General features: G+C 39.0%; 1 protein-coding gene across 7 annotated transcripts in view; it reads left to right on the plus strand.

Annotated features, from left to right (window-relative positions):
- The window catches only part of ARID1B (AT-rich interaction domain 1B), a 318214-nt gene that overhangs the window by 265103 nt on the left and 31333 nt on the right, over positions 1-21778 (plus strand). For 4 of the 7 annotated variants that reach the window (XM_065732320.1, XM_065732358.1, XM_065732337.1 and 1 more), the window contains 3 exons: positions 9060-9205; positions 16719-16828; positions 17556-17714. In XM_065732320.1, the coding sequence (XP_065588392.1) occupies positions 9060-9205; positions 16719-16828; positions 17556-17714 (415 nt within the window). Of the gene's footprint in view, positions 1-9059; positions 9212-16718; positions 16829-17555; positions 17715-21778 lie in introns of all 7 variants that reach the window. The other 3 variants (XM_065732311.1, XM_065732346.1, XM_065732328.1) reach the window with 1 other exon arrangement.

Raw genomic sequence — 21778 nt, forward strand, 5'->3', positions numbered from 1 at the left:
CAAGTAGGCAGGGGTCACTGAGGGCAGAGCTTCAGTGGGATTACAAGCCGTTTCACTTGGCCCGCTTTGCAGTAGTCCTGTGTTTTCTGTCACACAGGATTATATTGCATTTATCTAGCACAGGTTGCGCTGACTGCAGAGGACTTAATTTGTTCTTACACAAATAAATTCAAGTGTGGAGGTCTGGCTGCAATTATAAGAATGCTGTTTGATAAGGGCATTTCAGGGAATCCCTCTGGGTGTGAAGGCTGGTGACCAAATGCCCCAGTCACTGTGAAATTTGCACCACAAAGACTTTAATTAATGCAGAAGGAGCTATATAAAATCAAGGGGAAATAGCTGCTACAGTTTAAAAAAATAGAATAGAATACTACAGTATTTCACTAAATATTGTGAACTTCATGACTTTCAGTCACACACCCCTTTGGGGTATGGGATCATATCACAGAATCACAGGGATTGGGAGGGACTTCAAGAGATCATCAAGTTCAGCCCCCTTGCGACACAGGTTCCCCACAGTAGGTTACACAGGTAGGCATCCAGACAGGTCTTGCATTTCCCCATAGAAGTTGACTCACAACCTCTCTGGGCAACCTGTTCAGTGCTCCATCCCTTTTATCGTAAAGAATTTCTTCCACATGTTAGTACGGAACTTCCTGTGTTCAAGTTTTAGGCCACTACTCCTTGTCTTATTGATACACACCACCAAGAAGAGCCTGGCCTCATCCATTTCCTTCCCACGTCCCTTCAGTTATTTATAAACATGTACCAGATCCCATTTCAGTCTTTCCTCCCCATGCTGAACAGACCAAGGTTATTATGTCTTTCCTCATACATGAGATGCTCCAGACCCTTTTTCATCTTTGTGACCTGATGCTGGACTCCTTCTAGGAGATTCCTGCCTTTTTTGAACTGGGGAGCCCAGAACTGGTCACGGTAGTCTAAATGTAACCCCACCAGGGCTGAGCAGAGTGGGAGTATCACCTCCCTTGGCCTGCTGAATTCAGGATTTATTTAACAGGCTTCTGCTGTTTTCCTCCTTGTGTTCAACTACTTTATTATTCTTTTAGCCTTATTTTATAATCACTACTAAGCTTGGATTTCTTCCTTGTTTTTTGTTACCTGTAAAATGGGATAGAAACATTTATTTTTATTTCAACCTGCAGTCAGTGGTACAGATGTTGTGTGGCTGTGCTGTATTAGCATTCATGAATTACATATGCCTCTGGTGTTGCTCTTCCTGTGTTTGGTGTCAGGCATTTGTTTTCATTGCAAAAATGTCTAGCATGATGATAATAGCATAAGGTTTTGTGGCTGCTTTTCTGGGGGGCTAAGCAGTCTGATAGGAGCAATTAATTTTTCAGTTTCTCCTCCCTCCTTGGTAGTTTTTTAGTAAAATATATGTAATGGTGATGATGCTAAAGGCACAAGTATTTACGTAATCAGAAGAAAAATGAGTATATTTAGAAAAGCAATTTCTGTTATTCTTCCCAAAAAATATACCGTGTAATAATCTTTAGATAAGTCAGACCAACAGAACAGGCAGTGTACTTGCTCAGATTGCAGTAGATTGCAAGGTGATGTGCACTATCATGTAATTGTGATGCTAGAAAATTATTCCCCATTTTAGCATTGCCTTTTAGGCCTGGTTGATGCACAGAGCAGTCCAGTGCTCATTCTGTGTGCTGAACATCAGCAGACAGACACACAAAGACCATAGATCTGGATGATTTTTCATTTTTGTTTCATGGTGTTTTTTCATCATGTGCATTGCAGAGCCTTGGCCTCTCTTTCCACACATGCACACACATAACTATAAAATTCTCTTTCACCTTCTAACCTGAAAAATGGATTTCATCAAAGGCCTCATGGCAGAGCTATGGGCATGCCACATCACCATGGTTGCTAGTCGAAAACTTGGTTACTGTGAGTGGTGAGCTTCCCTGCCCAACAAAGGGAGGAAGTAGAAATTCAGGTTTTACATCTGTAGCAGCAGCTAACGTGTGGAAGATACTTAGCTTTTGTACATGATGATTTTGAATTTGTGTTATTTGCAGGGGAATTGCCTTTAATGCCTTTGTATAGTTCTTCAAGCCAGTATTTGGATTTTGTATGTATTGGCCTTTGCTAACATTGACAACTCACTGATGAACTTCCTATCAGAGCAAAGCGAGTGATGTTGCTGTGTTCTTTCCCTTGCTCTCTTCTCCTTCCTCCAGTTCTCCCATGTCCCCTGATGACAGAAACTGTTTCTCCAGGGAAGCTCATAGTGCTATAGCACTGAGGAAAACCCATAACAAAAGAGTATATGTATCTGCATGCACACGTTTATTTGTGAATTCTCCAGGGAGAAAGCATTTGCAGGTCTCACTCCTGAATTATTCTCATTATAATAATCCATTTGGTGTCAAAGTATGACAGATTATAAGTGCTTAAAGCTAGCCCCAGCTCAAGACAGATTTAAATAAAGTACTTCTGGTTATTGTGCAGGTCAGTGTGTTTAAATAACAAACCCCCAAATCATATTCTGACATTTAAAAGAGAGAGGAAATACTGTCATGCTGCAGACCTGGCACAGATAAGCACAGGGCAATTTGGTCAGTACGCTGTGATTTGTGAGTGCAGCCTAACACAGTCATTTTCACAGTTTGCAATCAAGTAGCCACCTTAGCAGTGTGTCAGCATTAAAAAAAATGTTCCTTTTAAAATGTTTACACAAATTACTCCCCAGAGATGCTACAGTGTTTGCTGCAAAACTGTTGTGGGTTAAAGATCTGGAGTGAGAATGGCAAACTTCCATATTCTTGTGTTGTGGGCCTTTCTCCTCTACCAGCCAATCGCTCCAGTGGCCAGGTCATGGTAACAGGATCATTTTTCAGGTCCAGTGCCCAGGACTGCATACCTGGGAGAAATCCCTGCCTGCGTCTTGCCGTACTGGGAGCCTGAGCTGTGGAGCTGCAGGAAGGCACATCTTATAGCACCCTGCTTTTGAGGGTCCTCTCTGAACCCCTCCTGTCCTTTGGGCAGACCTGGCTGAAAGGCCTTACATCTGCTGGAAGGCCCTCCCCTGCGTTCACTCTGTATGTTCCTATTTCTGTGACTCCATTTCTTCTTCCTGTGGTTCATCCACCACCCTCCCCTTCCTAACCACCCTTTTGACACCCTGTAACAATTCTGTCAACCCTCGTGGTTCATTCCTTTTCCACCTACTCTATTTCCATCTTCTCTGCCCCAAACTCCTCACCTCCAGCCCACCTTTACCCTCCAGCTCTGAAGCCTTCAACTGTTCCATACGGGTCATAGTGCTTGACATCCCCTGTGTTCTGGCTGCTGCAGTGTCCATTCCAGAAGCTGGATCAGTTTATCTGACTATGTGAAGGGCTTTGCTCCGGTCTTACAGGTTTAGATTGAGAGGAGAGTGCAGAGTTTCTAATGCATGCCAGAAAATGCACATAAAGTCAAAGAATTTGATCCCTCTGCTCACAGCAAAAGTTTGGGTTTGGATGTGTTTCTGTGCAAAAAGTTGTGTCTTCACTTCTTATTCTGAGAAGTATAGTCCACTTTCATTGTTGTCCATAACTATACTGGACCCACTTCTGAATTCCATCTGTAGTAGCTGGTTGTCCAAATCTGAGGAAGACAGCAATAAAAACCTTCATCAGATGGCAGTTCTGAGGGGGACCTAAATCATATACCAGCAAGTACATAACTCAAGGTCTCAGTGCTGCAGAGTGACTTCTTTGTAGCTGCTGTAGACAGCACAGTAACCTACTGGTGACTTCAGGTCCAATTAAAGTAAGATATCTCCATATAAGAGATGCTGCTTAGCAGCTGTGATCACTTGTGTGCTTCTTTGTACTGTCAGTGCTCTTTTTTCTCATTATTTCTTTGTTCTGCTTTTTAATGATGACCAGATCTTGCATGTCATCCCCTCTTTTCAAATATGTGGACTTCTGCATTAGCTCAGAAGACACAATTAGATCTGATGCTACTTATTTTGCAGAGAAAAGAGATTAAGCTCAAATTAAGGTTTGTGTAGATTACAAATGAAGGAAAACAAAAGAGCAGAACATGACCTTCTTAAAAGGGAATGTTTTGAATTTGTCCAGTTTTGTTTTGGACCTGATAGTGTATCAGAACATCAACAGCACAATGAAGCTGTAGTTTAGGATCACAGGGTCATTCATGCTGGAAGGGACCTTGGTACATCTCTGGTCTGACCTCTTCTTCTCGGCAGACTCACCTGAGATTTCAGAGCTTTATCCAGTTGGGTCTTGAAAACTTGTAAGGACAGAAAGACCCCACCAAATGATTGTTTTGGATGGAAAAATTGCTTCCTTATGTCCAGTCTGCTGTTCTCACATTATAACTATTTCTGTTGTCTTGTGTCCTCCCACCCTGCCCCACTATGAAGAATGCACCTCCATCTTCTTGCTGACCTCCTTGTAAGTGCTGGGGGACTGCTGTTAGGACCCCCAAAGCTGCATCTTCTGGCTGAACCAGCTGTGATACCTCAGCCCCTCCGGAGCAAGTACCCCAGCCATCTTAAGGATTCTCTATGACTGTTACTGCAGTTTACCGTTCTCTCCCATACAGGGGGTCCTAAACAGGACTTAATACTCTAGATGCAGTTCAATGAGTGCTGACTAAAGGGGGTGATCATTTTGCTCAATCTCTGGTTGTGCTCCAAGTTGCACAGTCCAGAATGTTGTTTGCTTTCTTTGCTGCCAGGGCATGCTGCTGGCCCCTGCTCAGCTCCCTGTCTGCCAGCACCCCTAAAGCCTTTGCCTTTTCAGCAAAGTGCTCCCCCCAATCAAGCCACAGCCACACCATTGCAGAAGGGTTCACTTCCTTGCAAGGTGTACCTGTCATAGAATTTTATAAGGTTCCTGTCAGCACATTCCTCTAGTTTTCTGGATTCCCCTGGGTGGTAGCCCTTTCCTGAAGTACGTCAACTGGCTCTGACATTATGCAAGTGCTGTAAATTAGTATATTCTCAACAGAGCAGTAAGTAGATTCCTCCCCTTCCATTTTTAATCTCTTCAGTTTTCAGAGTATTTGGAGATGAACTTGTAACAGTAGAGCAGAAAGAGGAAATACGTATGCTTAAGTATGGTGTTTAAAGTGATGGCATAATCCTAAATTTGTATTAGCCAGCTGTATTTTCTTCTAAATACAGACAAATATATGATCTGGAATCACTATATAAGAGAAGTTACTGCTGGAAAATAACCTTTCATGTCAACTGGTACATACATAATGCAGGATTTCTCTGACCAGAATATTTTCTAATGTGTTGCGTTGTGTATGTGCATATGGGTCAGGTATGGGGATTTCATTCACTCCCTTGGAGGGCAGCTGCATCTCATCATTTTTCATCATACTCATTACAAATGTTTCTTTTCTTTATTTCCTATTATTATTCCTAATTATCACTTCGTTTATCTCTAAGCAGACCAATTATTGGCGTTTATATGGTAAATACAGGGCTCGGAGCAGCACGATCTAGATTTAGGTGTCCCTGTTGATTGGAGGGGATCTGTACTAGATGACCTTTAAAGGTCCCGTCCAACCCAGAAGATTCTATGATTGTATGATACTGTGAAATCATATACTTGACTGGGTTTGTTCAGCCATAGAATTCATAGGCAGTCGCTTGAATTTTTGCCATTAGATGTCACTGCATGTACAGCATACAGTTTTTGAAAGACTTTATTTTTGTTTAGCCTCCCAGAAAAGTGGGGGAGGGATTGGAAGATGTAGGAGAGAGTATAGTAGTCTATTTCTGAGATAACTACTCCTTAAATAGTACATTGGATATTCCTTTCCGTAAGAACAGCACAGAAGGAAACATAAGATTTTTGACTTAACTCCAACAACCAACAGATGATGCTGTGACCTTAAGCATATATAAATATGTTTAGCAGCTGCTATGTAACATATTTATAAGTGTTTAGTGACCTGGAGGTTAATCAAAATGAATTTGGTGATCTCAGCTCAGTTCTTAATGGACTCCACTTCATATTACAGCACTGATGCAGCACAATTTGTCACAGTCGGCAGTCTTTACTCAAAGGAAGCCCACTGTGGAATGAGAATTAAAGGCTGAAGTAATACCTGATTATTTCTCCCTAAAGAAACTTTCCATTTCAGGCCATCATAGTGCAGAATAAAATGTGTAGAAGCTCTTTACTGCACACTGCACCCAATCTTTTAATAAAGTAACTTTTACAGGATGTCACCTTCCGAAGTTGCTGAATTAGCTCCTGCATACTCTGGGTTCATGCTTTGATGAGGTACGGGGGAAGAACACAGCTGTGCAAGGGATGGTGCTGAGTCCATCACTTACTGGGTTCTTTCCAGAGACTGAGTGGTATCCCTTCTAAGCTTGGCATTACATGGGCGGATGACAAGGAAAGTTATTGCCTATCTAGATAAAAATTTTAAATGAGGTTCTGCCATTCAGATCTTAGAAGGTACAGTAGCAATTTTGTAGAGTTCGGTTGTTTTCTTGCTGTCCTGGCCAAAGCTAGTATATTCCTTTTATTTAATTTCCACTCTGTCTCAACTGGAAATAGTTTGCTGTTTTTTGATTTAAAGCTGTTGTGCAGCAGAGTGCTTTCATGAACTACAATTGAGATTGATGTCCAAAGTGGGTAACGTGAAATAGGTTGTACCTCAGTTTGAGACAATGAACAGACCCACAGCTTAGAAGATACACATGCTATAGGAAGTAATAGTGTGAAATATTAGTAGAACGAGACAATTTCAGCTTACTTGCGAAGTACTAGACTGTGTATTTTTTAAGCAAATGAAGGACATCGGAGAGGCAGATATTTGTGGAGACTTCTGTCTTTTCCAGAAACCCATCTTCACTCTATAAAAGAGCCTTTCAAGATCTATTATTTCTTTTTAAAAAGGTAAAAATGCACGTACACACTTTCTACATCTTCGTTCATATTTTTACCCAGTAATGGGAGGGATCTCACTTATCCAACATGGAAAGAACTTTTCAATTCACAGCATTTATTGAGATATAGCAATTTTTTACTAAATTAAAAGGGGGAGGAGGGTGTTAAGATATAGTATTTACATAATAAAAGCTTGCTTGTATGACTGAAATCTCTTAAAGCTGTTGCCAAATGGTCCTGCTCTTCTCTTTTCCCTTTGTAATTTTCCCTTGGAGCATTGTACCACTGTGCATTTTAAATCTTTTCCCTCTGCTATGCCTTACCAGCTTCATCAGGGAAATGACATTGTATGACAGTTGTCTCCTTCATATCAAAAGAAAGCCTTTGCCTCTTTGCAAGAGTGAAGAAAAGTTTGTCTTCAGAGAGCAAAGGACAAAACTGACTTGGAAAAATATGCTTTATTTAGATAACACGCTCTCTTTTCTTTTGAAGATGTTCACAATGTGTCAAGAAAAATTAGGCCAAATATTGCTTTAATGGTCTTTCTCCTCTACCTCATAAAAAAAATTTATTTCAACTAATTGTGTTAAGAATCTGCCATGAGTTTGGGGAAGACAAGATGCCATTGAAGTTATTCAGGATTGTTGGCTTGGGGTTTTTTTCTGTTTTGTTTGAAATAATTGTAATAATGAAAAACAGAATTTATAGCAAAACTGCATCTTGACAGAAGGACATGCAATTTCCACTGACTATATACTAAAATTAAATGCTTTTTTTCTTGGGAGGAAGACAAAAAGCAGACAGATACTGATGCTATGGAAGACAAAATGTGGCTGTTTCCTTTTTTATCTTATATATTTGAAAAACAACACAAATTCTCAAGGGCACAGTGAAGAAAGAGGACTGTATTTTTTTTCCTATGCATGCTGTCAATATACAAAAAAGTATATTTGTGTGTGCTTTTGTTTATAGTTACAATTTTATATGTGCAGTTGTATGTCCATATACGAGTCATAAAATGTGCAGTCTTTAATGATACCAAGGAAAGGTAGATAAACGAATTGTGGATAAAAAGAGAAAAAGGCTGTTTTTGAAATTGGATGAAACATTACAAGTACTAAAAAGCATCTGAAGTTATGTCTTCAAAAATATTTGGTCTGAAATCTTCATTTTTGAAGATGTGGAGAATAGTTTTACAGACAAAGATGAATCTCAATCATGAAATTATTTTATAGATAATCACATGATTAAACCAAAACAGTTTTCTGGATGTTTCTTGTTTTGACAGTGTGTGGTATGTACATAGCTTTTTGAAAGATTGGACCTAAACAGCACGTACAACAAAATGGACATTTTGTTCAGTGCTACAGTCACGTCTTCGGTCATTAATGGTATTTGCTAAATAACTATGACTTTGGGCCCTAAATCAATATTGGAAACAGAAACATCTGTTGTATTATTAAAAAAAGAAACACAAAACAAAAACATCCACACACAAAATCTGTTTTGAAGGAAAAGCGAAGCAGGAAGTTACGTTTATATGATTTCATTGGGTCTTCTGTCAGTGCCCCTTTTGGTCATGAATCTTGCTCAAGACAAATGCTCACATGCAGTTGGTTTTCTGTTTTGTACCCTGAGTCTGGAAGTATTTACAGGAAACAAGGTGTGTTTGTTAACATCAGATAAACAAATCTGGAATGGATTCCATGGCACCCATTTTTCTCCTGGTCATTTCACTGTGTTTTGAGCTGTGGCAGGCGAGGATTTCTATTACATGGTCAAATTTTTCATTCACTCTGGAATTTTTTTGTGCCAAACCTAAGCTGTAATTTTGACTACTGATAACATTGCAGTCTACTTAAAGGATAAATAATATTACCTGTATTTTTGTGCTGATAGATTGTGACTATAAAAACTCCATATACTGCCTATTTCAGTTTCTTGAAATTTCTGTTCTTTCCAATTCTGTCTTAGATATACTGTAACTAATTCAAGACTAATAGCTCCCCGTGTGTAGGTAAGGTGAACTAATTGCGTGCCTTCTCCTTAGCTATTTGCAAACATTAGATGTACTTTTTGACAAACCATAGCATCTTCTGCATTGAGGTACGTAATGAGACATTGTGTGTGTGCTTTTTCTTCTCGTAGGCAAGGCAATTTTCCTGCCATGAATCAGAGTGGTATTATGGGTTCCAGCTCCCCCTACACTCAGCCGATGAACAACAGCTCGGGCTTGATGAACCCGCAGGCTCCTCCGTACAGCATGGCACCTAACATGGTGAACAGTTCAACAGGTAATGGTGGGTAACCTTTCAGGAGTGGCCTTCCTCCAAAAAATCTGTTTAAAGTTACCAGCTCTGAGCTGATGGCAGAGGATGACTTTCATTTGATTCACCCCCTGCTGGGGTAGTTAGGAGCGATTCGAAACTAGGCTAAGGCAGTCACGTTTTTTGTACAATAACATTCACTTTTCATGAAGTCCTTTTGCACAGCATGTAGATGAGGACAGTATTTTGAAAGTTACAGCAGCACTCGGACACTGTTTGACGTAGGTGTTGACTAGCAAGTAAATGTGTATTTTTGTGTGTGTCTGCGAGGGAGGGAAGGAGAAGAAAAACCTCATCTTTGAAGAGGCTTCTATTTGCTTTTCAGTGTCTTTCTTCCTAAGATTGCTATTTCAGATATTTAATTTGATGCTGGTTTAAAGAAACAGTGTCCACTTGCTCTGACTTGAAGACACTGTAAGTTGGACACTTAAAATAATTACTCTGTTCTGACAATATCAGCCATATTTCCAGAATTCATATAACCATCTGTAGAGTTTCTTCATTTACTTATTTAAATACCAGTACTGAAATTTAATCATAGCTTCCTTATGCAAACAAAGCATATTTAACGTAGCTGGATTTACATTTCACATTGTGACGTGTGAATTTAGAGTTCTTTGCAGATTTGTGTGCAAGTTCAAAGACAGGTGAATATAATTCTGTGCAAATATACTTTATAATGCATATTCAGCTTGGCATCCTAACAGTTATCTTCCAGTCTTCAGTAAAGACCAGTGGTTTCGCTGGGAGGGTTCAGATGGAGTTTGAGTACTCTAAAGTGGATCTTCTAAAATACTTACCGGCAGTCACAGAGGTTTTGTGCATGCTTTATTGATAACATTAGACCTTTTTGAAAACTGTTTTTGCAGTTGTTGGTTATGTTTTTGTTTTGTTTTGCTTTGTTTTTGAAAGCTGAATTTCTACTTTTTGCTTTTATTTGGTTCATTTCTTTCCTTAGAGATACCTCACTACTTAAATTGTATCTTACCAAGAGCCTGTGTTTTAGTATCTTTTTGCTTAGCCTGTTTCATTCCTTCATCCTTTGCCTCCTTCCCTGCTTTTCCTTCTTGTTATGTTCTCTTGCTTCTCAGGCAGAAAATGGTCATATGAAATTCCAGTGTCCAGTATGACCAGAGCATTTCTTTGCTGTGTATAGGATCTCCTGAGGTGCTTAGGAGTGTCTTATCTTTCAAGAATATTGTTACATTTTTGTTAGCTGAAGAAACTGAATAGAAATTGTTAATCAGCAAGCTTTAAAAAAAAAAAGAGGAAAAAAAAAAAAAGGCCTTTTCCAGTTTGTCTTGAAAGCTCTAGGTTAGTCCATACAGCACATTTCTACCATCTGAATGAAGAGGGAAAAGCTATTGAAAAGACCATTAGATAATAGCTTGCTCTTCCCCCACCAGAGCTGTCCCAGGTAATATTATGTTTTGTTTGTGTAGTTATGTGTTTTGTCTGGCTTGCTGAAATAAAATTACTTCTGAGCATTGAAACTGTGCTATAAATTCTGTTTTGCTATTAGCAGAAGTAATTTTTCCCCCTTTTCCTTTGGCCCCCAGAGCTGCAAAAATAACCAACAGCAAACAGATGGCAGAGTGCCCTGCCTAAGAAGATTTATGTATTCCTAAGGAATAACCAGTTTAAAGGAAGATTCACAGAGGTTTTTTTGTTCAGATAATTCAGCCATTCGTTATTTCATACAGTGGAAATCTGTTCAATGCAAGGCCATTTATCCTAGCAGTCTTTTGTATGGGGTAGTCATACTCTTTTTATTGTGTTATGCATTCTGAAATATTGGATTTTTAATAATTTAAACATTTATCAGTTTTTTTTTTCTGCCAGTGCATTTGTGAGGTTTTCTTTTGTTCCAGTTTTATTAATTCAAAGGTTACCCAATTGAAAGTAAGCACAAGATGAACTGGAGGAGCTCAGCGCACCTCTTTTCCTCCGTGTGTGAGCAGACATGCATCTAGATTATACTTTGTCACTTATTGAGGCTCCAGCAGCACACACAGTGCATTGGAACGGAGGGAAAAGAGAAAATGGGGTGTGGGTACACTGCTGTGGAACATACATTGGGAACGCTGCCATTCCCCATGTGCTGACTTGTTCTGCCTGGGCCAAAGAAACAAAGGGCTGATCTTAAGATAAGTGTCAGTACTGCACTTCAACTGGTATTGGCTTGAGCAGGGGGAGGAGGGGGCACTTCAGGGTCTGCTCTCATCCAGGCACTGCATTTGATGAGATGGAGTACATGCAGATGGTGCCTGCATACAGGTCAAAAACAGTATTATCAGTGACACAAAGAGCAGCTCCGCTGCCTGGCTCCTGAGCCTTCCTCCCTCTAGTATAAAGCCATGTCAATCAGAAAAAACAGTGTTCAGTCAGTGCGTAGGGCCAAAAAAAGCAATTGAGTAGCCACTGATGGAGTCAGGTGAGAGGGTTAACTTGCTGACATGCACTGAGCATGGACACCTGTTGTTTCAATTACAGGCCAATGCAAAAATAAGGTAAGCAACAGGGAATGATTGCTTTCTTCTTGGTTTTCTTGGTTTTGAGAGTGCGGTTGCCTGTTTTGAAGATAGAAGGTAGGTTTTGGTTTATTCATTGTAATGAAATGCAGTTTTAGGTTTGACTTTGTGCAGTAGAAGATGCGAGTGCTGTTTGGAATTGTTTTTACATGGTCGCAGGGCTTCTGTACAACTGCATATAATGCTTCTTGCCACCTGTTTTTATTGGTGTTCATAACTCCTTACTACCAGTTGATTTTTTGTTACTATTATTTTGCTGTCTTTTTATTTTTTTAATTAATATAATAATCAAAAGGAATATCGTGTTGCAGTTCTGCATCCTGATATTTCATGGGCAGCTGTTGGTCAAACAGCACATCACCAGCTTTTGCTGATATAGAGCAGTTTTGGAGCACAGAAATTATGAGGTTAATGTAGTTGAGTCCTTCTGATAGAGTATTCCACTCATACCAGTACCAAAAGCTTCAAGCTAGGATCCCTTCACAGTTACAAAACAAACTGCCACACAGAAAAATGGTAAAAACCTCCACTGTCCTTGTGTTATATGAGGGTTCACATGCCATATTTATTTTATATCTTTTCCCTCCATTTTTCAAATCAAGCTTTAAAAAATGCAGTAAAAGGGAGCTTACAAATGCAGTATCAATAAAAATATACTAATAATTTAATGCTGTGAACCTTGACAATTGAAGTGAAAACGAGCTTTAAAAAGAAGTAATATGGAGTCCTCATCTCATGGATTTCCATGTTGTACTTGCATAGAAAGTGGCACCCATGTCCTCTTAGACCTCTGAAGGTGAACAAAACAGTCACAAGGTGTTCATCTCCTCACTGCTGCCACCTCTGCTGTACTGAAACATTTCATTTTTCCGAGTTTTGTTATTCTCAACAAATTTCTAACTTCGGAATACTTACCATAAAACGTGAAGTTCTAAGGAAAGTTATTTGCGCTGAGGAAATTAAAAGGATGCTCTTAAACGTAGATAGAACACTTACATTTTCATATATAATATATTTCTGAGTTTGTATTTATTTGGCTGGATCTCTTGAGAGGGAAAGCAATTATATTTATAAATGTGAAGCATTTTTTTAGAAGTGTAAATTGTTTCTCTCTGTTTTGTAGCTTGGTTGGTTTTCATTTTTCAGACTAATGAAGGCCTCTATTTATTTTCCTTTTTCTTTCTTTTTTGCCCTAATACATATCTTCATATGAGCAATTACTTAAAGCATGTTTAAATAAAATTTTCAGAGGACACTGGCAGTTGGTAACATCCCCTAGACTCCAAACAGTTGATGACTGTAACCTGGTGGTCACTGTGACCACAAATCAGTCAGCTCTTGGAGTTCACCTACCCACATCCCCAAGCATGTGCCTGGGTCACCCCGCAGTCAGGAGGTTGGGTAGGCAGGAGGAAAGCACTGCACTGACGTCCTGGCTGCCCACGTGCCTGTCTCAGAAACAGAGCCTGAGTGTCCCAGGCTGTGCTTGGACCCACAGGGGAATGGCCATTTATGGGAGGATATGAGGCAATACTGTCCCTGTTTTGGTTTGGTTTTGGTTTTGGGTTTTTTTGTGGGTATTAAAGCAGTGGGGATTCTTTTGCCAGCTTCTCATGAGTCATAAATTTTCTGGTTTTTTCTTGCTCTTTTTTTTCTTTTTGGAGGGAGAGTGCTAGGGGCAGGAGGGAGGGAGAAATGTCTTACAAAGGATGTAATATTCTGTTTTGTAGAGTGTGATTTGTTATTGCGCTAGCAATAGAGGGAAAAACAATGTTTGTGTATTGCTGCTCTTACGGTATTTCATCATCTTCTGGGACTGATAGCACAGCCTTTAGCAAAAAAGAATACTTTGCTGCAGTTTCACTCATGTCAATATATGCCTTTGAGTACATTAAATTCAGTGTGGAATAGTTAATTCAGGACCTTGACCCATACTTGCTTTTTGAAACCATTCTAGCTCTTAAATTCTTATAATAAGCCAGAGGCTAGTACTTGAAACCTATTCACAGTACACTACAGCACTTTCTGAGTCAAGGTTTTCCTGTTACCCTCTTCTCTAAAATGTTTTCTCTTTCGATCTGCACTTCACACGCAGAATTATCAGTGCCTATGTAGAAAAAGAGCGTGTCTTAATTTAGCAGTTTCGTGACAATAACAGTATTTTGCTGCTCAGAAAGGGTCAAAACAGTGTTCAGGCTGTACTGCTCTGCTGAAAAGTGAAGGAGTGTCTGTTTGCAAATCACTGGAGAGTACATTTGCAAGAAGTTATGAAACAGCATTTCAACAGTGGATGGAAAGTAGATGTGGAAACACGTTAGGTAAAAGCTATAGGGAGACCTTACCATTGCTAGTCAGACCCCTGCAGTCCTCCTCTTCGAGGTAGAAGCAAATTATGTACGTGAAGCAAATAGTTTAGAATGTAAAGTGAAAAAGAATTTGGAAAGCTTCATTTGTCTTTTATTCATAATTGTCTCCAACTCCTGATAGTTGGAGACCAAATTATGTATGCATATGCCACAAAACAAGAAATATGCAGTACACAAAATGAATTGGTGTTTTCGTATTTCCAAACATGATTAATACAGTCAGGATGTGTGGTTTGTTGCAGTCTAGAGTTCCTTGCCCTTTACATGAGAACTTCGTTGAAACCTCCTTGAAACAGAGATTTTGTGAAGGAGGTCTGGTGGAAATAGGGCTGCCAGGAATAGGCAGAAATGTTTTGTTCTTTGTAACAGAAAAGTAACGTGCCAGCATCAGAACAGGGAGAGACCAGTGGAGGATTTGGCCATGCTGAATTCCAGTGAAGAAGCATGATTTTTAACATTACTTTGTTTGACCTTTCTAAAATTGCTTTAGAGGGGAAGGGTCATTTTTGGTTTGCTTTTAACTAAAACCGAGATGTCTTCTTTAGTGCTTTCTCAGCATGAAATGTGTTAAAAAGGATTTTGTATAACAGTTTTGCATCCCAGTTTGAAACCAGACTGTGACATACATTTGACCATTTTGTATCTGTATTTAAAAAAAAAAAAACATATCTAAAAGAAAAGTAACTTTTTTTAAAAACTCTAGAACATAAAACTAAAATGTGTTACGCTGCTATCCTTCACTCCATAATGCCCCAGTTCCTCAAGCATTACAAGGGCAAAAGGCATACAAATCACGTGCTTAGTGGATGCTGGCTTCCCAGTATGGTATTGCTTGGCTGTTTTGTTGAGGTTTCACACACATACATAAAAATAACAACATTTTTAGCTGATCCCAATAGATTCTCTCTGCAGCTGCATCACTTGAAAAAAGCTTTTTGTTCCAATTCTTGTAATCTTAAGTATTGTAAGTAATTTTTTTTTAAATCTCAATCATGATTTATGTGTATTGATGACTTTAAGGGTTTGATTGGGCTACAAATGTACTTTGAAAAAACAAGAAAATGTGCCCATGAAAAACACTGGCCGTTCAAAGCTGAATATTGAGCACGCAGTTGTAAACTCGCATGGCACATGTCTGGGTAGGTTTTTTTGGCAGACCCATAGTCTCAACCTGCAGTGATGCTAAAGATATTAGCAAATTAGCACTGCAAAGCTTGCCAGCGTATTCACCAGAGTCCTGCTCATGCTCTCACTGCTGTAATTAAAACTAATTATTTTCTAAAACATAGTAATACATGAATATGTGCAATAATCATTTTGTAGTGGGCAATCTGTGAAGCATTTTAAAGCTTCTTTTCCCCCTCCTCTCTTTGGCTTGCTATGCTGCATGCCTGCTGCCTTGTGTGAGCCAGCATTGTCATTTTGCAGAAGCATACTAGTCTGGTAATGGTCACATCACGTTTTTTATTCTTTTCTTTCTTTGCTTTTTTTTTTTTTTTTTTTTTTTTTGTAGAAATGGGTCTTTACTGATTCTTAAAATTTGTGAGTTTGGGATATGTATTTTTTCCTTTTTCATTGCCCTACAGGTTATTCTAGCCTGTGTTTTTATTTATCTCAGATCCTTCTTTGAAAGCAAAGCACAAGAGGAGGAAAAAAAAGAGGCAGAGAGACAGAAGATAATCCAGTCTTTCACAAATGCTGAGCACATGTTTTTTTTTTCGAGCAAAGAAGTGCCTGGTGTCTTGCTGTTGTTCTTTGGTTATTGCATTGATTCTGTGTCTTGGCACCTACACTGCCCAGTATTTTCTGTGTATTTATCTGAATGTTTCTTCTTACATCTTTCTAGAAATCCAGGAAGTGAGCAGCTCTTCAGCAATAATACCATACTTAGCGCTTGCAATGAAAAAAACAAACAAAAAAAAAACCTTAAACCCCTGACACCCCTGGGAAGTTAACTGCATGTCACTATCAGAGAAAGACATTTGCGTGTTTGTTACAGTCCCACCTCATTTTGGCACGAGAAAAGAAGTTTACTGCTATTTCTCCAACTGAGCAGAGTTTGCAGCTTGTAATTCCGTAGTTAAGGCTCACAAGGCTGAGCAGTGCACCCTGAAGATAGGGATAGTGGTTATCTTGTGGACACTAGTCTTAGTACACAAGTGTAGTTAGGAAATTCAGCCTTTTCCTCAGATTCAAAATTACGAGCAAAATCTGCATTGTTTTCATCTTGCTGGTCTATTACTACAGGAAAAATGGAGCAGTTAGTAGAGTAGACTGTTGCCCTGGTACAATGCAGTGGTCAGATCCATGGACAGCTGCAGACCACCAGTGGTGTGAAAAATGATTTTATCCATAAAGTGTTTTTTATTGTTTATGCGTGGTGCTTGCATTCTTCCCTTTTTCACTTCTTCTGTTTCCTCACTTCAACTGAAGAGGTGTGCAGGTTTCCAGATGCCGGAATGAAAGGACGGAGGTGGGATAACCTCTGCTTCACGTGTCACCACAGTCTGGCAGCAGGAAGCGTATTTTTTCCTAGCAAGCCAAACACAGTCATGCTTAACTGTTTCTCCTGTTTTCGATTAGCACCTATGGGTCTTGCAGATATGATGACACCTGGTGAGTCCAAACTACCCCTTCCTCTCAAAGCAGATGGCAAAGAAGAAGGAGCTCCTCAACCCGAGAGCAAGTCAAAGGTATTTACCACTCCGCACGTGGTGTTGGTTCAGCCCGCAGGAGTCTGCTGTGTTGTCTTCCATCTTCTGGTTTTGGCCTACCCACTTCTGTTCTTTCCTGCATGCGTTTCCATTCACGTGCAATTTCTTTGTTTCTTTTTTTTTTTTCTTTTTTCCTTCATTGTGTGGATCTGAAAGTTACTAGTTCTTACGGCATTTTAACTTGCGGGGGCAAAGCTACCCAAGCCAAAAGTTGCGTGGGGATTTGGCTGTGCGAGGTGGGTGGGGAAGAAGGGTCTTGCCTGATATGAATACTTGCAGCCATTTTTCTCTGCCTTCAGTTATAGCTTCCTGTTTTGGCCGGCTCAGCAGCAGCAACATACTTTAATATTTTGCTTTCTTGCCTTATTTGATAAAATAAGGTGAACAGCTTGTCGTTTTTCTTTCTTTCATAAGGGGAAACCCATGCTTAGCATTCCATGTGAGCTTGAAATAAGCATGGTGGCTTAGTGACTTTAGCCAAGCATCCAGCAAACTTTCCAAATTATACTAATTAACAATGTTGTTTTAATACTTTATATATATAAATATATCTATATATGTGTGTGTTTTCTGTATGTGTCTCTCTGTTTATATATATTTTATATATAAAAAATTGGTCACTGTTAAACTGGATGTATTTTTTTTGTTTTTAATAAAGTTTTCCCTGCCTTTGTCATATTATTTTTTTTTTATTCCTCTACCACAGGATAGCTACAGCTCTCAGGGTATTTCTCAGCCCCCAACCCCAGGCAACCTACCAGTCCCTTCCCCAATGTCCCCAAGCTCTGCTAGCATCTCCTCATTTCATGGAGATGAAAGTGATAGCATTAGCAGCCCAGGCTGGCCAAAGACTCCATCAAGCCCTGTAAGTGGCTCTGATTTTTTTGGTTTTTGTTTATTTTTTTGTAATTAATTCTATTTTAATGCTTGCTTGTTTGTTTTATAAATTCCTTTTCTTCATTATTTATCCACTAAACAGTTTTCTTTCTTTATAATACTGGGTACAAATTCTGCTCTTGGACACATGGCTGTAAGTTCCACTGCCTGGCTTCAGTGGGGCCTGAGCATTGCTTATCCAAGGGCAAAATTTGTCCCAACAGTACTTTGAAATAAGAAAGAGTAAAATTGCGTGTATCATGCAAGTGTGCTGTCTGGTAATACAGCAGTTGTTGTGAAGAAAACATCCTGTAATGCATCAGCTTCCAAGCATGCCGACTGTGTTGTTAAGGACGATTCCATTTCTGTTCCTGGGCCCAAACTCCTTCACAGAACTGATTTCATTCTGGTTGCTGCACTTGTCTTTGCTAGTGTTACTTAGGGAAGAAAAATTAAAAAAAAAACACAACGAAAACTAAGATCCAGCAACATTTGAATTGTAACCTTAGCACCACAAAAAGCTGCCGTGTGTATCTTTTGAAGCATTTTAAATTCTGAATTGTGTATTTGGAAATAAGATTTTTGAGTTCTCAAGGCACAATCTAAAACAAAACTGTTTCTGATTTGCTTCATTCAGTTGTTTTGAAATAACCCGGATTGTGGGTAGAAAGAAGAAAAAAAGACGTAAATTTTCATAAAAACTATTTTTAGCTGAATCATGTTTAGTCATTCTCGCCCAGGAAAAACCTGAGGGAGATGCATGGAGCTAAAATATAGATGGCATATATTTATATGTGCACATAGTAAAATCTATGTACATGTATATACATACAAAGAAAAGAGAATGAGAACATATGGCCTCTGGGGAGCACTTGGCCATTTTTTGTTTTATTTTTAATCAGGAAAATGTATGTTTTTCCTCTTCTTGCTACAAAAAATAATCATAGTTTCTCACTTTAGAAAAATATTGCAACAGATTTTTGTGAGGAGTATAAATATTTTTCTTCCTGCATTAACAGGAAAACAGGCACTTAAAATACAAACAATTCCTTGGTAACAGTTTAATTTTGCAAAGTTATATGTTAAAGAGTATGTGCTGGAAAACAGGGAAAGGCCAATTGGAGAAAAAAAGGTCTATCCATCAGAAAGCCAGACATTACTGAAAGCCCCGAACAGAGGGGCAGCATGGCATGAAGTGCACCACCTGGATGTTTTGATGTTGATTTGGCAGCAACTTTGAGTCTCAGAAGGCAGCTGGTGTTATTTGTTCCCACAAAACCTCATCTTATTCTTAACAGCGTTTAAAAGAGGGTGGGACACAAAAAATGGGGTTAGTTTTGTTTGTAGTAATGTTTTGACTGTTGCTCATCTGGGAAGAAGGCAAGAAGGCTACTGCATTGGTTGTCTAACCCATCAAGTTCTTCTACAGTGTGTTCCTGAGCTCATTGTATAAACTGCGTAATAGATCCTAGAGCCACTGTGGAGTTTTTCTTCCATGTAAATAGGGAAAAAGTATGGTGTTGGAAAAAAAATGGACAGAGTTTGTGCTTTCAGTGTAAAAGCTTCTCTTCTGAATGCCCTTCTGTTCAACTGCTGCTACATCTTTAGCTTGACTTAGCTTCTTGGTGCACAGGTGGGGATAGAGTGCTATAGAATGAGGGAAAAATCAAGTGCACTAAGTTAGCCGATCTCTTTTCACCTATGAAAGCCAGTGGATTGGATAACTTCATCGACCTTAACTGCAGCCTGACATAGACTGGAAGATTGATTGCAGTCATTTTGTTACACTTGGAAACAGACCAGATTTGTTCATTAAATTCCAGAGCTGCTTCTTGTGCTACAACTTCTCCATTCCAGCAGAGGGTAAAAGCAAGGGTGAATAGTCTCACAGCATCCCTGTGATCCTACAGAGTGAATCCTCTCTTTGAGCAGTTCTATATGGATCTGAGGCATCAGAAAATGTAGAGAGGGAATTGTTACCATTACGTTTGAGGGCTCATAAGTGTTTAGATATAAGGTTGCTTTTGCTATGTGATTTTTATACATAGTCTGTGTCCCTTACACTGGCTAAGTGTCTTTAAAATTCTTGAAAAGAGAATTTGAAAATGAGTGTGTGCTACGTACATGTGGTCAGTGCAACATGAGTTAAACAATAGGTCATGAAAATCCCGTAAAATGCTGTCAGTTCTTCATAGTTACACATGAACAAGAGAGTAGAGACACCTGAGTAGCACCGTGTCTCTGTGGTGCTAGCTTTGAGGGGTCTGCAGAGTGCTTCAGGATGTATCTTGGCAGAGGATTGTGTCCTGCAACAGCTGCAACCCCTGAGGTTGGCCTGTGGACAGCTTTGCTGTCAGTGTATGCACACTGTCGTGTAGTGAAAGAGGACTGTGTAAGTGTAGTGTTGGCAAATTCTTTATTGAAGTGGGGGAAGTGAACAGTAGATAGTTCTGTAAATACAGGTAGCTAAAGAGACGTGCAGAAACAACTAGCACTGCCTTAATAGAAAATTTCACATTATGAAATTGTTGCTCTGAAGGATAATGTAGCTTTACCATGACAGAACCTGTATTAAAGCCACACAACCTCAGTAGGGGATAGGTGTGTTGAAAATGAAGTGTAGAGTTAGGCAAATTTAATAGGGGAATTGGCTTTGGTATCTACAATCTTTCTTGGTTTTTTTTGTTTGTTTGTTTCGTTTTGTTTTTTTTATCATCCATTTAAAGATGAAAAGTAGCCTGGATAGAATGACTGGGAATTGAGGGCAGAGTAGGATACAGCTAAGATAATGAAGAATTGCACCAGCATTTTTTAACATCAAAATTATTAACAAAACTGATAACTTATAGAAGAAAAGCTCATGATCTATTTTCTTCCAGCATTGCCTTGCTTGCACTCACTTTAGCTAAGGATCTGTTAATGGTATCATCTTATAATAAGCCTGGATTTTCTTGGAGTAAGCATTGACCTATAGGCAGATTTAGGCTTCCAGCTGAATGCGCCCTTGTGGATCTAAAGTTTGTGTGTAGACTAGTTTGCACACATCTGTCATTTTTATATGTTTACATTTGTAAAAATAGAGAAGAGGAAAAGATCTTTACTCTTGAGAAATAGCATTTTTCCCTCCAGTGCATTCTTCTAAAGTTAACATTTCATTTTAGAAGAAAATTGCACCCATTTTACAAAACCTGACAACCTGAAAGCTAACACAGTAAGAAACACTTCTTACCTTCTGTAAGCTGTGAAAAGTTTTCAGATTATACTGTCATTTTAGTGCTTTCTGCTGCATTGCTGAAAAGCAGCATTATTTGAGACGCAGAAGAACCCAGAGTGAAAAATTCTTTACTGGTTTCTATTATGCTCTGAATCTGATTTGAAAAAGAGAATCTTACCATATGAAAACCAAAACATAAAACTGGTCAGTGTGGACATTCTTAACAATGAACTATCATCAGTTTGAAATAGAAACCTGTTTGTTGCCTTGCATGTTAAAATACAAAGGCATAACATATTTACTGGGTAAAAGATGAAAATTCCTACCCTGGTTTAATTATTAGAGTTTCAAAGCATCTTAAGTGCAAATTAAAATTAATGATAATGCTGATGAACAGTAAAATAGCTTTGTTATTACTGCAGTTTGTAGAAGGGTAGCATTAGTTTACTCTGCTGTTTGAGTCTATGAAATCATCTATCCACTTACATTACAAAATCAAGTTAGTAGCAATATGACTTGCCTACTGCCCTCACTGCACCCACCACCAAAATGATCTTTGACAAAGTATATTTGTTGAAAACTAAACACCTAAATATATAGGAAGTGATGTTTTGAGTAAAGTGGTTAGGTTGCTATTACAGAATGTTTGTACTTCAATTGCATAATCAAAATCTGCAGGACATAACAGAAAACTTTCCTGCCAGCCACTTAATATTAGTAAAACAAATTCAGTCTTGACTTCACGAGGATTTGTAACACTACTGAATCTGACTCAAGTAAATTCAAGGCAGTGTCTTGTTTCTAGGTGAAAAAGGTAATAGTATCTTTCTATAGGAAGG

Source organism: Cyrtonyx montezumae, unplaced genomic scaffold, assembly GCF_038088225.1.
Source record: "Cyrtonyx montezumae isolate F1298 unplaced genomic scaffold, pur_monq_1.0 scaffold_0, whole genome shotgun sequence".
Taxonomy (NCBI): domain Eukaryota; kingdom Metazoa; phylum Chordata; class Aves; order Galliformes; family Odontophoridae; genus Cyrtonyx; species Cyrtonyx montezumae.